The following is a 17,254-nucleotide window of genomic DNA, read 5'->3' as shown; positions in this document are numbered from 1 at the left end:
ATTAAATTTTTTCATCACGGGCAGAATAACCCCACTTCCACTTGTCACTACAAGTCAAAAATGTCCTCTTGCTCACCACTGCTTTTTCTTGATTCCCCTCTCCATCAACGAATTTCAAATCGCAGTTTTGTACATAAAACCATGGCCCACTTTTCCTTTCTCTTTTCTTCTCTCTCTCACTCTATATGTGTTCTGCCACACCCTGGGCCCCACCTACTACATCTCATGCAGTTTTCGGTCCTTCAAGTCAATGATTCATCCCCAAAAATTAATAATTAATTCCAATTCTAAGGAGTGTGGTTTAGATTTAGATTGATTGATTGCCATAACTCTTGTCCGTGATCAGCACCAAGACTCACGAGAAAGAGAAAAGGAAAAGAAAACTAGGGTTTGATGGTTGGATCCTCGTATAAGAACACCCTCATTCTTTCAAACTCATTGCAATATTCCTCTTTCTCTTTCTCTTTCCCTACACCGTCTTTGAATCATGGGAAACTTTGCCCTAGCCAATGTCCTCTTGTTCCTTCTCTTGAACATCACCAACTTCCTCAATGTTATTGCTTGTCCTTATTGCCCTTACCCATCTCCTAAGCCCCCAAAACACCCTCCCATAGTGAAACCACCCAAACCCTGTCCTCCACCCCACTCATCTCCCAAACCTCCACATGTGAATCCACCCCATGTTCCAAAACCCCCTCACTACCCTAAGCCACCCTATGTCCCAAAACCTCATCCTAGACCACCGCTTCACCCACATCCCCCTCATGTTCCACTACCACCATATGTCCCCAAACCACCAGTTGTCACACCACCCTACATCCCTAAACCACCGGTTGTTCCGGTTACACCTCCTTACGTCCCTAAACCACCAGTTGTTACACCACCCTACATCCCTAAACCACCGGTTGTTCCGGTTATTCCTCCTTACATCCCTAAACCGCCAGTTGTCCCCGTTACACCTCCTTACATCCCTCCTTACGTTCCTAAACCACCAGTTGTGCCAGTTACACCACCTTATGTGCCAAAACCACCTATTGTGTACCCTCCTGTGGTGCCTGTGACACCACCAAGCCCTCCAAGCGAAACACCATGTCCACCACCACCACCAGCACAACCAACATGCCCTATCGACTCTCTAAAACTGGGAGCGTGTGTGGATGTGCTCGGTGGCCTCATCCACATAGGTATTGGAAGCAGTGCTAAACAGACATGTTGTCCACTTCTTGCAGGGCTTGTGGATTTGGATGCTGCAGTTTGCCTCTGCACAACCATTAGGGCCAAGGTCCTCAACATCAACATCATAATCCCCATTGCTCTTCAGCTTCTCATTGACTGTGGCAAGACCCCCCCAGATGGATTCAAGTGTGCAGATAGTTAGTTAATATATATTTATCAAGGTACTGCACCCCTCGCTATCATGTCTTTGCCTTTTATCTTCCTCTTTCAAACTATCTATACCTTTTTCTTACATATTTTGGACCTTCAACTTTTGCCCATCTCACTACCTTACAAAATAAGGGAAACTAGAAACTATTAGTGTTTTTATTCTTCGGAAATAATGGAAAAGTTTATATTTTTAACAACAGAACAAGTTCTTCTTTTCGTTCATCGATCATTTTCTCATGTCCATACTTAAGAGGTATTTTCTTTCACTCCTTCTTCCATGCATCATTAGCAGTGAGATCGGGAGGGTGGAAAAATTGGTATAGAAATGAGTTTTTGCAAATATTTACAACCTTTTTGTTTATAAAAGACGACATTTAAGTGTGATAAGTGTGCAAAAACCAGATCCAGGTACTGAACGTTGCGTAGACAAACAAATCAACATTTTTTTTTTGTTTGTTTTCGTAGTACGTAGTTAGGTAGAACAAGATTCTTCTTTGAACACATGCTTTTAAACTTTTGGACAAGAAAACTAGGGTTTTGTACAAGAGCACATAGTTATCTTTTCTTTTTACTTTTGGTGGGAAGATGAATAAGGGTATTCTTTAACGACAGTTTCTTTTTCCTAATGTTCTCAGGAATTGCATAACTCATGCATGAATAAGTGAAGCAAAGTGGAGAAGATGTAGTGAAGAAATCGTTTCTCTTTGATGAAGTTGTATACAGAGACAATTTAACTAGGAGGGAAATTAGTTTACTTGTTGAGACTAGATAATTTTGTGATGTTCCATGTTAATGTATCATTGGCATGGCAGCATCAACTTTCAAAATTTCTGTGCTTTTCTTTCTCTATTTGTTGTCTTGCATGTGTGGTTCTGTGTGCATGTCAGCGTGTGTAAGTTCACCCGTGAGTGAGTGAGTACGTTGGGAAATGTACAAGTTAAAAGTTCAAGTTAGTGAGTTTTCAGAATTTTCTTCCAAATCTTTTTTCTGTTACGCGGTTTCTCTTTACTCCTTCCGGCATGTGCACTAATTTTCTCGGTAGATATTGGGAATTCAAATCTTCAACCTCATTAATTTAACAGAAAAATTGTAGAGTTGTAAAATGTCACTCTCATTAACATACGGAGCTATGATAATCATATAAAAATAAAGTCTCATAAAATTAATTTGAGTTTGTTTTTAAACTTTATAACTAATTTACCAATACTAAGGACTCTATTTCTTGATAAAATAACTAAATTGGTGAAGGACGATTTTGTAGATGGGAAGAATGACTAACTGAAAAAAAAATGACTAAAGGTTCTTAAATTATCTGATCAAGGCTAATCATATAGTGTTAAACGTTAATCATCAGTGTTAACCGTTTCGAGTGTTAATATGTATGATATGTGATTTTCGCATTTTAGATGTGTTTTCCTTATTTAATATGTGCCAGTTATAGTATTTTCTAATATAAACAGGGCCACTAAATTTATACTATTTAATAGAAATTCACATTTTAGTTGTATTATTGAATAAAAATTTGCTCAAAAGTTAACATATGAGTTGTCCTAATGAATGAAAATTTGTCGAAAGAGAAACTAATAAATTGTAATATTTATAATTTTAGTGAATTCTCTTATATTAATTCTTCTTTAACGATTTTTTTTTTTTGTTTTTTTATTTTTTTATGTGATTGTTTTTTTAAACGTATCTTTTACTGTTTAGTGCTGGATTTTATTTATATGGTGACACGTTATGCAACAATGAATTTGACTGGGTAAATTACCAAAAGTTGGAAAATTTGAATTTGGGATGAAAAAGAGACTGAAATGGTAAATAAACTATTGTATGTTTGTTTTTCAATGTTTAAGAACAATGAAAAGGTAAAACACAATAATGTACTAAAAGCGCGCGCGCTCATATATATATATATATATATATATATATATATATATATATATATATATATATATATATATATATATATATATATAAATGAAAAGGTAAAACACAATAATGTACTAAAAGCGCGCGCGCTCATATATATATACATATATATATATATATATATATATATATATATGTATATATATGTATATATATATATACATATATATATACATATATATATATATGTATATATATGTATATATATGTATATATATGTATATATATATGTTCCTGCAGAAGAACAAATAAGATAAGTTAGGTACGAGTGTCACCTTACCATGTAGTCCGCTATCTCCTTAGTTGGCCTCTTCCCATTCAACACATGTCGGCTTGAACCCAGGAGGGGTTACCTGCAGAAGAATCTCCGAAGCTCAAGTCAAAGCTCTCAAAGAGTCAAATCAGCAATTAATGAATGCGTACTTTTAAATGATGGGGTCCACGTGTATTTATAGAACATTAATGACGTTTGACCATTGCATGGGCTGGGTTTTGACCTGGGCCCTAGCTTGGGCCATGAGTGGGCCTGGGCCCCAAAACTGGCCCTGGGGACCTATTGAAGGAGGGGCATCGATGTTAGCTAACTTTCCAGGTAAGTAGTCGGCCTTGACAGGCCACTTGCCTAGATGTCTTGTGCTGGTGGTGTCCGGGCACTAGATGCTAGGCGGTTTTGATGTGTATATTTGCTTACTTGGCTGAGTTTGGCTAGGTACGGTACACCAGTCCCCCAGCCTTGTCCGATATGGGTTGTCGGTCAAGGATGATATGTGTTGGTTAACTAGCAAAACCGGCTAGGTGTGATACACCAGTCCCCCAGCCTTTAAGTGTAGTGAACAGTGTTAAGGCTTGGAAGTGTCAGAAGGTAGGTGAAAAGGCGTCAGGTGGTCACATCGTTAAAACTTTGGTGCCGTCATTTTTTATGTGTCATATCCTTCATAATGGTGTCGATTGGTCTGGGGTTTCATTTTGGCGGGAAGAGTTTTTAGTCGTTTGGGATCGTGGACTATAAATATGGGCTTGAAAGCAGCTGAGGGTTTACTTGGTTCATTTGCGAGTTTTGAAATCAGAGACCTTGTGCGCATAATATTGTCCGACTAGTTCCCAAATTCCGCCGACATCTTTCCGTAAACACGAAAACAGGTATGTCTAGTAGCGATAGCTCATCGTTATCTGCATCTAGTAGTAGTCAGAGTACTGAGTCGGATAGGAGTAGAGATGACCGGCTTCGTGGAGAGGGTATGAGTGCTGGAGTTGGCACAAGTGGGATGCCAATGGAAGTAGTGAGGGAGGTTCGAGAAGATCCTCCTAAAGAGCTGGAGGAAAGTAATTGGCTGGCTAAGGGCGGTTATGCGTGGGTTGCGTCCGACGTTCGTGAACAGTCATCCCTGTTTAGGTGGTCTCGTCTGCTGAATTCTTGGCTTAACTGTACGCCCGTCATATCTAGAGGGGTCAGTGGAGATATTGTTTCATTGGAAAGAGTGAGCGCCATCGACCGGGTATGCCACGGTCAAGAGGGGGCTACCGAGAAATTCTTTTACATGTACATGTGTCATTTTTCTCAGCTTCATATACGACTACCTTTCGACGACTTTACTATGGGTGTGCTGCGGGCTTTGAATGTGGCGCCTACTCAACTACACCCTAACAGTTGGGCTTACTTACAGGCCTTCCGCATTCTGTGCGAGTCGCTGTACTTGGAGCCTTCACCTTATGCGTTTTTGTATTTCTATGATACCAGACCCCGGAGGCCGGCTACCTGGTTGTCATTGATAAGTCGTCCTAGCATTAGCAGGTTGGATGCATTCTCCCAATCTTTCAAGCACTTCAAGGACGGGTACTTCAAGGTTGTGGTGAAGGAGGGAGGTGAGCCGCATTTCCTGAATGCGGATGGGAGTACAAAGTTCCCTTTCAGTTGGACCAATAACCCTTTGCGTTACAAGGATATGGGGGTGGAGGAGTTGTCGTTTGGAGATAAGGAGGTGGTGGGGATGTTGTTAAGATTTGTGGATAAGTTGCCCACTAAGGGCTTAGTTAGGGTTTATAATTCGGTGCATCCGATTATAGATATTGAAGGTATCTGTTTATTACTTAAACTGTGTTAATGATGCTAAGTTGTTTTGATCCGAGTTGTGATATGTTATTGCAGGACATATGGCACAGTCTGGCAAGAAGAACTTGGCGCTCTTTCAAGCGCTGAGGAAGGAGATGGCCGCCAAGGCCAAGGAGGCTGGGAAAACTGATGTTCCCAATCTGCAGGAATCTGTGGTGGAAGTACACGTTCATGGCGGCACGAAGAGGAGGGCTGAGCTTCCGCCTCGACCCGGGAAGGGTAAGGATGTGAAGAAAGTGAGGGCAGCTATTCTCGGGTCAAGTGATGGGGCGGGGTCGACCGGTGGCGAGAAGTTGCCGGAAGCCGGACTAATTGAGTTGCCGGAGATATGCGTGAGGAAGGACATCTCAATTAATTTGCCAGATACTGTTGTGAACTCCATCGACAATATGGAGGTTGATCATATTGTGAGGACCATGGTTGAGTTTGGGAGTAAGGCATTGGTGTTGAGTAGACGTGTGGGGTCCCTTTACAGAAGGGAAGTGAAGGAGGCGGGAGGGCTGCAGGATAAAGTGGACAAGTTGGCGGAGGAGAAGGCGGCGTTGGAGAAGGAGAAGGAAGGGTGGGAGGCTGAGAGAAAGAGGTTGGTGTCGTGGAAGGTTCGTTGTTTAGATTCTGAGGAGAAATTGAATAAGCGTATAGGGGAGCTTGAGGAAGACTATGAGGATTTAAAGGACAAGTATGACGGGGCTGTTGGTGAATTGGATGACTTGAAGAACAGTGTTATTCAGGAGCATATAAATGGCTTTGAGAAGGGGTTGCGGCAGGCGGCCTTCTTTTATAAGGATGTGGATGCCCTGGATTCAAGGTTCGATGTTGATAAGGATATGGTTGGTGGAAAGTTGGTAGGGGAGGATGAAGAGGGTGGGGAGGAGGTTGGGAACGAGGCGGCCGAGGCGGAGAAGGATGTGGATGCACCCGTGGAGGATGACAAAGCAGCTTAGGATGTAGTTTTTATGATGTCTTATTTCGTAATGAATCCTAAGTCTGTAATAACTAGTACAATATTTTTTCTTGCTTTTAATGTGATGCATATTGTGGATATATATGTTTTGTGGTTCTTTGACGATAACATATGTGATAGGAAAGTGTTTGTTGGATAATGATGTTATGCCCGTGAGATGTTATGTTGTATGCGTATTTTCCTCAAGGAGCATTGTTGGCGTTTGTATGTTAAACACAAGTAAAGGGTGTTCGACCCAGGCCGCTTACTTGTGGTAAGGGTGGGGAACTTAAACGAATTAAACACAAGTAAAGGGTGTTCGACCCAGGCCGCTTACTTGTGGTAAGGGTGGGGAACTTAAACGAATTAAACACATGTAAAGGTTGTTCGACCCAGGCCGCTTACTTGTGGTAAGGGTGGGGAACTTAAACGAATTAAACACAAGTAAAGGGTGTTCGACCCAGGCCGCTTACTTGTGGTAAGGGTGGGGAACTTAAACGAATTAAACACAAGTAAAGGTTGTTCGACCCAGGCCGCTTACTTGTGGTAAGGGTGGGGAACTTAAACGAATTAAACACAAGTAAAGGGTGTTCGACCCAGGCCGCTTACTTGTGGTAAGGGTGGGGAACTTAAACGAATTAAACACAAGTATCACAGAGTCATAGAGTAGGGAACCACTCATTTTATTGATTGAAATGGGGGTGCCTCGTTAAAACCTCCTTGGCCAAAACCCTCCTTAGGGAAAAAAGACCAAGTGAGGAAAAAGAGTACACCCGTGGTTACAAGTATGGATCCGCTTATGATGCATGTTCAACTGAAATAAAACTTGAGGTGGGATACATTCCATGTGTTGGGGATTTCTTCCCCGGATAGCTGTTCTAGGCGATAAGCCCCGCCTCCTGTGTCTTCTCGTATGCGGTACGGGCCGTCCCAATTGGCGGAGAACTTGCCATCCTTCTTTCTAGCACTGCTGGCCATTCTCCATACTAGGTCTCCTATGACAAACGATCGCGGGTGTAGGTTTGTGTTATATTTCCTGGCGGCTCGTTGTTTGGCGGCGAGATTGCGTATTTGGGCTTTTTCTCTGAGTTCGGGAAGGAGGTTGAGATGCAAGGCCATGTTTTGGTGGTTGTGGGCTGGGTCGTATAGTTCTCGGCGCAGGGAAGGTTCGCCAATTTCTACTGGTATCATGGCGTCTGCGCCGTAGACTAGGCTGAAGGGGGATTCGGTAGTTGACGATTGCGGGGTGCATCTGTAGGCCCATAGCACTTCAATTAACTCTTCTGGCCATCGGCCTTTAGCGGTATCCAATCTTTTACGCAGTTCTACGAGGATAACTTTGTTTGCCGCTTCCGCCTGCCCGTTGGTCTGCGGGTGTTCTACAGAACTTGTGATATGTTTGATGCCCAAACCGGTGTAGAATTTTGCTAGTTCCTTGTCAATGAATTGTCGGCCGTTATCTGTTATGATGGTATGCGGTATACCATATCTGCATATGATGTCCTTCCACACAAACTGCTGGACTTGCTGGGCCGTTATGGTGGTCAATGGTTTGGCTTCAATCCACTTGGTGAAGTAATCAACGACTACGATGAGGAACTTAACCTGTCCTTTGCCGGGTGTGAATGGGCCTAGGATGTCCATTCCCCACTTAGCGAATGGCCAGGGGGACAATATGTGGTGTAGTTGTTCTTGTTTTTGGTGTATGAGGTTGCCGTGCTTTTGACACGGTTTGCACTTTTTGACGTAGTCTTGGCAGTCCGCTTCTATTGTAGGCCAGAAGTACCCGGCTCTGAGAACTCTTGTTGCCATGGTGCGCGCGCCTGAGTGATAACCGCAAATCCCTTCGTGTAGTTCCTTGATGACGTACTGGGCTTGTTCTGGCGTGACACATTTAAGTAGGGGTTGGCCATATCCGCGTTTGTAGAGGTCGTCGCCTACCATAGTGTACCTGGCGGCCTTGGCCAGCCAAGTTTTGTCCGCGTCGGGCGGGGGGTTGCCAGTTTTGAGGTACTGAATGTAAGGGGTGGTCCAGTTTGGGTTTTGGGTAGGGGTGGGATTGTCTGACGGGGGGTGGGTTAGCGTTTGGCAAGTGTGTGTGACGGAGGGTGTGGATAGTGTTTGCTGTAGCAAGGACCGGTTGCGGCTTTTGAGTTTGGTGCTGGCTAACTTGGAAAGGATGTCGGCCATGACGTTGTCGGTTCTGGGTATGTGTTCGATGCGGACTAGTTCGAAAGCGGATTGGATGATCGCGCGAACCAAATGGTAATATTGTTGGAGGACAGGGTCTTTAATTTGGAACTCGTCGTTCAGATGACCTACTGTGAGTTTGGAGTCGGTCTTACATGTTAGCTTTTTGACGCCTACTTCACGGGCTAGAGAGAGACCGGCCAGTATAGCTTCGTATTCGGCTTGATTATTCGACATTTTGAAAGCGAAATGGAGAGATTTCTCAATGAGGATGTCGTTGGGGCCTTCCAGTACGATGCCGGCACCTGCACCCCTTGGGTTTGAGGAGCCATCTACATGAAGCGTCCATTGGTCCTCGGTAGGTGTTTGTTGTAGGTCGTTGACGAAGTCCAAGAGACATTGGGCTTTGATGGGGCCGTGTGGTTCATAGCGGATATTAAATTCGGAGAGCTCCACGGCCCATGACGACATGCGCCCGGCTAAGTCTGGTTTTTGTAATATTTTCTGAATTGGATAATCGGTCTTAACGGTTATGGTGTGGTTTTGGAAATATGGACGTAAGCGGCGTGCGGCGTGGACCAAGGATAGGGCTAGTTTTTCTACCATCTGGTATCTGGTTTCAGGGTCTTGGAGTGTCCTGCTTACAAAGTAAACAGGGTGCTGGGTGCCTTCTGCTTCTTGGACAAGGGCAGCGCTGACGGTGTGATCGGTGGCCGTGATGTACACTAGCAGGGGTTGGCTAGTGTCAGGTTTGCGGAGGATGGGGGGTGAGGTTAGGGATGCTTTGAGCTTGAGGAATATTTGTTCACAATCTTCAGTCCACGTGAATCGGGCGGATTTCTTTAGGAGCTGAATTATGGGTTGAGTTTGTTCTGCTAGTTTTGGTAGGAAACGGGATATAGCTGTGAGGCGGCCAATTAGTCGCTGTACTTCTTTGATGGTAGTTGGGCTACGCATCTCGATGATAGCCTTGCATTTTTCGGGGTTGACCTCTATGCCGCGCTGAGTTAACATGAAACCGAGGAATTTACCCCGGTCCACGCCGAATACGCACTTCTCAGGGTTCAGGCGGAGGTTGTATTGGCGCAATGCGGAGAAAACCGCCTCCAAATCTATAGCGTGTTGATGATGGCTTGGGGATTTGACGACCATGTCATCGACGTAGACTTCGACACAGTGTCCTGTGAGGTGGCTGAAGACTTTGTCCATTAGCCGCTGGTAGGTTGCCCCAGCGTTTTTGAGGCCGAAGGGCATGACTCTATAGAAGTAGTTGACATCGTCTGTGATGAAGGCGGTCTTGTGCATGTCTGCTGTAGCCATGGGTATTTGGTTATAACCTGAGTATGCGTCCAGAAAGCTAAGTACTTTATTTCCTGCCGCGCCGTCTACAAGGCGGTCGATGTTGGGTAGGGGGTAGGCGTCGCGAGGGCAGGCCTTGTTTAGATCTGTGTAGTCCACGCACATCCGCCATTTACCATTGGCTTTCTTCACCAAGACAACGTTAGAGAGCCAGGTGGTGTAATGCGCTTCATCTATGAATCTTGCGCTCAACAACTTCTCGGCTTCTATTTTGGCTGCCTGTCTGCGTTCTTCACCAAGTTTGCGTTTTTTCTGAGATACGTAGCGGGCTTCTTTATACACCGAGAGCTTGTGGGATGCGACGTTAGGGTCTACCCCTGGGAGGTCGGCGGCTGACCAAGCGAAGAGATCCGTGTTGTTTATAAGGATGGGTGTAATTGCGGCACGCTCATCAAGACTTAAACCAGTGCCCAAGTTGATGGAATGGCCGTTGGGGAGTCCCAGGGGGGTTGTGTCCTCGACTGGTTCGAGGCGGGCATCTCGGCCTATTCTGGGATCAAGGTCTTCGTTGGATAAGGCTATGCGTGAATTAGGTGGTTGCTCGATGTGGTTTGTCTGTTGGATTGGGAGTTGGGGCCTTAAGCTTGCCATGTAGCATTCGCGTGCCAAACGTTGGTCGCAGTGGATGGTTAGGATATCCCCGGATGGTGCTGGGAACTTCATGGCCAAATGCGGGGTGGAGACGACTGCCCCGAGGGTGTTGAGGGAAGGACGGCCCAAGAGTATGTTGTAGGATGTGGGTGCGTCGACTATTAGGAAGCGGATTGGGATTGTTTTTGTTTGGGTTCCTTCCCGAAAGACGGTATGGAGGTCTATGTAGCCCCGGGTAGAGACTTGCTCGCCAGAAAAGCCGTATATGGGCTCGTCATATGGGATCATAGCGGTGTTAGGGAGTTGCAATTTTTGGTAAGTGGCCCAGTAGAGGATGTCAACTGAGCTGCCTTGATCTACCAGTACTTTTTTAACGGCATAGTTTTCGATTTCAACTGTGATGACCATGGGGTCGTCTTGTTGGTGGTCGAGGCCGTGAAAGTCATCATCAGTGAAAACGATGGGGGGCATACGTCGTCTGTGATGGGTTTGGGTGATGTAGTTGATAGATTGTATGTGGCGGAGGTGTTTCTTTCTGGCAGATGAGGTGGAGCCTCCGCTTGCGAAGCCACCAGAGATGGTGTTAATAGTACCTCGCAAGGGGGGGTCGGCAGGGGTGATGTTGATGTGTGCGGGTTGTGAGTGTTGGTCATTGGGTTGGGCGGGTTGGTTATTGTGGTTGGCACCGCTTGGTTGTCGTCTGTGGTCGTGTCGTGGGGGGTGGTGGGTTCGAGAGGAGGTGTGGTCATCTCTGCGGATGAAGCGGCGAAAGTGGCCGGCGCGTACCAGTTCTTCGATCTTATCCTGTAGCGCTTTGCACTCTTCTGTAGTATGACTGTGATTGCGGTGGTATCAACAGTACTTGGTCATGTCCGCGTTAGGAGGGGTGGTTGTTTTGCGTGGTGGGGGGAGGAGGTCAGCTTGGAGGGCTTCGTCAAGGATGCGGGAGCGGGCTACTGTGAGTGGGGCGTATCTGGTAAAACGTGGTTGGCGGGGTTCACGTGGACGGGTATCGGGGCGCGAGTGAGGCTGTGGGGTGGGATTGGGTACGGGGTTTGGATTGGGGGTGGCGGTGTTGGCGGCATAGTCGTTGCAGAATTTAGTGTGAAGGGTTTGCATTTCTTCCATGCGAACGTAGTCAGCGGCACGCAGCTTGAGTTCGTGCATGGAGGTGGGTGGGTGAAGGTAGACGTTGTTAGCGAAGGGTCCGGGTTGCAGGGTGAGGGTCATGCATTGGAGTATCATTTCCTGGTTAAGGTGTGGTGTGCGAAGGGCTGCTTTACTGAAGCGGTCGATGAATGTTCTGAGAGGTTCATTGGGCTCCTGTCTGATGCCCAGTAAGGACATGGTGGTGGTTTGGTGAGGGCGGCTGCCGGCGAAATGTGTGGAGAACATGTGGGAAAGGGTGTCGAAATTATCAATGGAGTAGGGTGGGAGGGTGGTGAACCACTCTAGGGCGGGGCCTTTGAGTGTTGTGGGGAAAGCTTTGCAGAAGACTGCGTCCTGGGATGTATACAGAGCAACGTGTGTGATGTAAACTTTCAGGTGTTCATCGGGGTCGGTTTCGCCAGTGTAGCGATCGAGGTTGAATGGTTCCCACTGGGTTGGGAGAGGGGTGTTAGCGATAAAGTCTGTGAATGGGTGGCGGTGTCTGGGCTGGTGGGGGGGAGAATGTGGGGTGGGGGTGGGTGGTTGATCATGATAGGGAAGGTGGAGGTGATGTTATGAGGAGGGATGTGGGTTGTGGGAAGATACGGGGGGTTGTAGGGTGGGACGTATGCGGTGGGGAAAGTATTGGGTATGTTGTGGGGAACGTGGGTTGTTGGGGGTGCTGTAAGCCCTGGGTGACCGGGTGGGAAGTGTTGGGGGTGTGTGGTAGTAAGGGGGGTTTGCTGGGTGGAGGTGAAGGTGTGGGGGGTGGGGTTGTATTCACTCTCTTCCTCTGTAGGTTGGAAAGTCGGAGACTTCACAGCTTCAGAGGTCTCTTTGGCTTTTCCTTTCAGGTCGGCATCTGCCTCGATCTTCCTCCTGAGGCGGGAGTTCTCTTGTTTGAGCGCTTCCATCTCTTCAGCGTTGCGCTTCTTCAGATCTGCGAGTTCCTGTTGCATCTTCATCTGGCCGTCTAGGATGGCGGCAAGGTCAGGGGTGATGCCAGAAGGTCCAGAGGGACCAGCGTCAACTTGCTTGCTAGCTCCAGCTTTGTTGCGGGTAGAAACCATCTTCAGAGAAAAGCGGGTAGTAAGGGTGTTCGTCTCGTGCCCCACGGTGGGCGCCAATTGTTCCTGCAGAAGAACAAATAAGATAAGTTAGGTACGAGTGTCACCTTACCATGTAGTCCGCTATCTCCTTAGTTGGCCTCTTCCCATTCAACACATGTCGGCTTGAACCCAGGAGGGGTTACCTGCAGAAGAATCTCCGAAGCTCAAGTCAAAGCTCTCAAAGAGTCAAATCAGCAATTAATGAATGCATACCTTTAAATGATGGGGTCCACGTGTATTTATAGAACATTAATGACGTTTGACCATTGCATGGGCTGGGTTTTGACCTGGGCCCTAGCTTGGGCCATGAGTGGGCCTGGGCCCCAAAACTGGCCCTGGGGACCTATTGAAGGAGGGGCATCGATGTTAGCTAACTTTCCAGGTAAGTAGTCGGCCTTGACCGGCCACTTGCCTAGATGTCTTGTGCTGGTGGTGTCTGGGCACTAGATGCTAGGCGGTTTTGATGTGTATATTTGCTTACTTGGCTGAGTTTGGCTAGGTACGGTACAAAATATATATATATATATATATATATATATATATATATATATATATATATATATATATAAAAGGAGAAAAAAATAATAGTTATGAGAGGAGCATGTCAAAATCTATTAAGAAAACAAAGCAAGGTAAAACGAAAAAAGGACATAATTATTTGTAAAAAAATCATATCCCAAAAAGCTATGAAGATCTCACCATCCATTATCCAAACAATAATTAACAAGTATGTCACCGCATGTGAACGTGTAACATGCATTCCTGCCATGTAGCATGGATTTCCATGGAACAATTTTATCTTTATTTTATTTATCACGTGAATAGGTACATCTTCACTTCTATATTTTGAAAGTATTTATTTATTAGTTTTGTTGATAATTACATCGAGATCATCATTTTTATTTCATTATAATTATTATCACTAAACTGTTGTTAAATTTATTATATAAAACACTTTTAGGTAACAATATCACCCAAAAGTAATATGCGAAATGTAACGGGTGGAGTAATTTTTTTTTCCTAATGCGATAAACGTAAAAGCACTTTTGGGAAAGTGATTTCATAAAGTTCAATTATTATAATACAATTGTAATAGGACAAAGTTGTGAATCACATCAGAGTGAGTATTATACTTCTTTTTTTTTTGCCTGAATAGATAAAAGCCTGCATCAGTTATTGCGTAAGAAGATTGAATAGCCAGCTGTAATTTTGTCCTTATGATTATTATGACAACGTTTCAGACCGAATTTTAATTCTATAATTTTATTTTACAGACTTTTAAAAAATTTATATATATTTATATATTTTAAATTAATTTTATTTCTAGTTAATTATTTTATACATTTTTTTTGAGTCATATACATATTTAAAAAATTAAATATTAATATTGTTGAGATAAATTTTAATATATGAATCTGATTTCATTATAAGATATAAATTTTAAGGGTATTTTAACTTTAAAAAAATCATGTTAGTTTAAAATAAGTATTCAACAATGTCAAATAAAGATAATTAAAAGGTTAAATTATACTTTTAGTCCCCATTTTTGTAGCAAAATTTGAATTTAGTCCCTCAATTATTTTTTATCTCAATCTGGTCCCTATTTTGGAAAATTTGACCTAATCAAGTCCTTTTCGTTAGGGGTGAAGTAACGGTGTTAAATGGGCTACCACGTGTCAGCTTCTGGATTTTTTGAATTTTTTTATTTTTTGAATTTTTTTATTTTTATTAATTTTTTTAAAATTTTTAAAAAAATTAAAATTTTGCCACGTGTCAAGCTGACATCGTGCCATGTGAGGGACCAAATTGGGACAAATTGAGACAAAAAATAAAATAGAGGGACCAAATTGAGAATGAGAAAATGACACCTCCCAAATAGTGACACGTGGCACTGTCACTGCCACATGGCACGATGTCAGCTTGACACGTGGCAAAATTTTAATTTTTTAAAAAATTTTAAAAAAATTAATAAAAATAAAAAAAATTCAAAAAATAAAAAAATAAAAAAATTCAAAAAATCCAGAAGCTGACACGTGGCACCCCATTTAACACCGTTACTTCACCCCTAACGGAAAGGACTTGATTGGGTCAAATTTCCCAAAATAGGGACCAGATTGAGATAAAAAAATAATTGAGGGACCAAATTCAAATTTTGCTACGAAAATGGGGACTAAAAGTATAATTTAACCTAATTAGAAAATACTTTCATTAAAGAAAACATTATGATAAACTTGTAATAAAGGTAAATTTTTAACAACGGTTCATGAGAAATCATTTTGAGAGTTTTGACAAACGACGATGGTTGTACAAGGAAACTATTATTAAGTGAGATTCTGGGAAAACGATGATGGTTCTTGCATGTAACTGTTCTTAAGAGTGCTACAGGAAAAAAACAAAACTTTTCCTTTCCCGCTTTGCTTTTTGTCATAGTTTTTGTAACTTTCCATTATTCTCGTTATCGCTACTCACACTTGTCCTGTTTGTTGCTGTCGTTGGAGGTCGTCTAGGTCCGGTGTCGCCATTATGACGTTTGTTCTCATTCGAGGTCATCCACTCACCCCATTCTTATTCCATTACTGCAATTTTCAGTGTGTCCTCTCTGTTGGTTTCTTGTGCTGCTACCATTGGCTCCTCTCGTTGCCGGTGAGTGTTGCTTGCGTTGCGGCCACTAGTTGCTCGCACCACAGCTGCCATTCGCATTGATTGCATTGTCATTGTTGTTCACACCATTCCGACTGTTGCAGTTCACAAGCCGTAGCTTGGACACATGTTCGCACCTAACCTTCCTTAATACTACCTCGTTGCTCAATTGGCTCTATTTGACATTTTTTTCTTTACAAATTTAAATTTGATGCCAAATCAGTTTTTAAGTGAACCATTAGAAACCAATTTTTCAAACCCTCAATACTCTCATTCAATTTTTCCCCAATTTCAAACACAATCAAACATACATACTCTCATATTTGACAAAGCTCATTCAAACAGATCTCGTCCACATAATTTACACACATCAGATCATTTCAAATATTCAAAGAAAAACATCATATAACCGGATTGCAAACTCCTAACCAAGGGACCTGTCACAAGAAGCATTGCCAAGCATATTCAAGAAAAGCTAGAGTTGTTGGGACAAATAGCCTAGATGATTTGGTGCTTGAAGATTTGATAAAGGTACACGAAGCCATTGCCTTAAAACATGTTAGAACCATGCTTACATTGATGAAAATATGGAGATTTGATATTTCAGTGTTGATCAAGCCTTGTGTGCGTGCTCCATATCTAGATTATTCATGGGGAAAACAAGCTTGAAGATTGTAGTTCATGTTGTAGACCATTTTGCATTGATTAGATGTATAGGGTCTTAGGTGTGTTTTTTAATATGTTGAAATGTTTTTCAACAGTTTAAATGATGTCTTTTCATTTGTTGAATGAGTTTTTAAATATTAAAATGTTTGTTACAATAGTCTTAACTAGTACATATTCAATTGCTTGATTTATTTTGTAATCGACTGATTTCACTTAAGTTAAATGAAATCAACCAATTGATTTGAAAATCAACTTGTTGAATTTCGTACCAGTTTCACTATAAAAGTTGTATTTTTTGAAAGAGAGCTAGAAAGACCATTTTTTAGCGCGAAAACTTTATGGAATCTATGGAACTCTCTCATTTTCGTGATCATATAGTGTGCAACTGTTGAAGATTGATCTTGGATCATTCTTGTAGCTTTTGCCTGGTGTTTGAAGCTTGGAGAAGGTGGTTTTGGTAGGCAAGGTTGTGCTACCAATGACGTTTGGTCTTTCTCAAGCTTTTAGGTTGTGCCTTGTGGTTTTTCAGGTCTACAAGAGGTCTCTTGCTATGTTGGTGTGATTCTTGTGTGATTCAAGAGTCATTGTGTGGTGTTTTTGCATAGGTTGAAAGTGTAATGTTGTAAACTTTGTGAATCATTTGAAATAGTGCAAAGGTTAGGCTCAGGTTGCCTTGACCAACTAGATGTAGCTCAAGTTTGAGTGAACAAGTATAAAAAGCTTATGCATTGCTCTTTTCTCTAACCTTTCTCACTTGTGTGATATAGCATAATTTGAATCTTTGCTCATGTTTGTATAACTTATAGGAATCAATCTTGTTTGTTCTTTCATATTGTTCCTGGCTTAAATCATAAATTCTCTTTTCTATAATTTTCCTAGTTTTTCAGTCAACTGTTTTTGTGATTCAATCTATTGATTCTATCAGTACTATATATGTTTAATGAAATCAATCGCCTATCTCTTTTTTTGATCGATTGAATGTGTCCAATCCAGGAGTATTTGCATCCATACTTGGTGGTTAATTTGATTCAATTGAAAACTATTTTATTTAAAAGTCAACATATTTTTAAATATGCCAATTCAACCCCCTCTTCTTGGCATTTCAACCATTTCAATACTTACAAGAGTCACCTATGCAAGGTGAAGCAAAACTTTTATTCTCTTGGGCCATCATGGAGCATC

The 17,254-nt window shown here is 42.9% G+C and overlaps 1 protein-coding gene across 1 annotated transcript; it reads left to right on the top strand.

Annotated features, from left to right (window-relative positions):
- The first annotated feature begins 370 nt into the window (after positions 1–370).
- LOC114188101 (uncharacterized) lies at positions 371–2,365 on the top strand. Its single transcript, XM_028076623.2, has 2 exons — positions 371–1,397; positions 2,022–2,365. Exon 1 carries the CDS (start codon positions 488–490, stop codon positions 1,376–1,378), a length of 891 nt encoding a protein of 296 aa, XP_027932424.1. The 5' UTR covers positions 371–487; the 3' UTR covers positions 1,379–1,397; positions 2,022–2,365.
- The last annotated feature ends 14,889 nt before the right edge of the window (positions 2,366–17,254 follow it).

The sequence above is a fragment of the Vigna unguiculata genome, chromosome 6, assembly GCF_037176805.1.
Source record: "Vigna unguiculata cultivar grain cowpea cultivar isolate G323 ecotype 2 chromosome 6, ASM3717680v1, whole genome shotgun sequence".
Classification (NCBI taxonomy): domain Eukaryota; kingdom Viridiplantae; phylum Streptophyta; class Magnoliopsida; order Fabales; family Fabaceae; genus Vigna; species Vigna unguiculata.
Note: the sequence above shows the minus strand (reverse complement) of the source record. Positions and strands in the feature narration are given on the sequence as shown.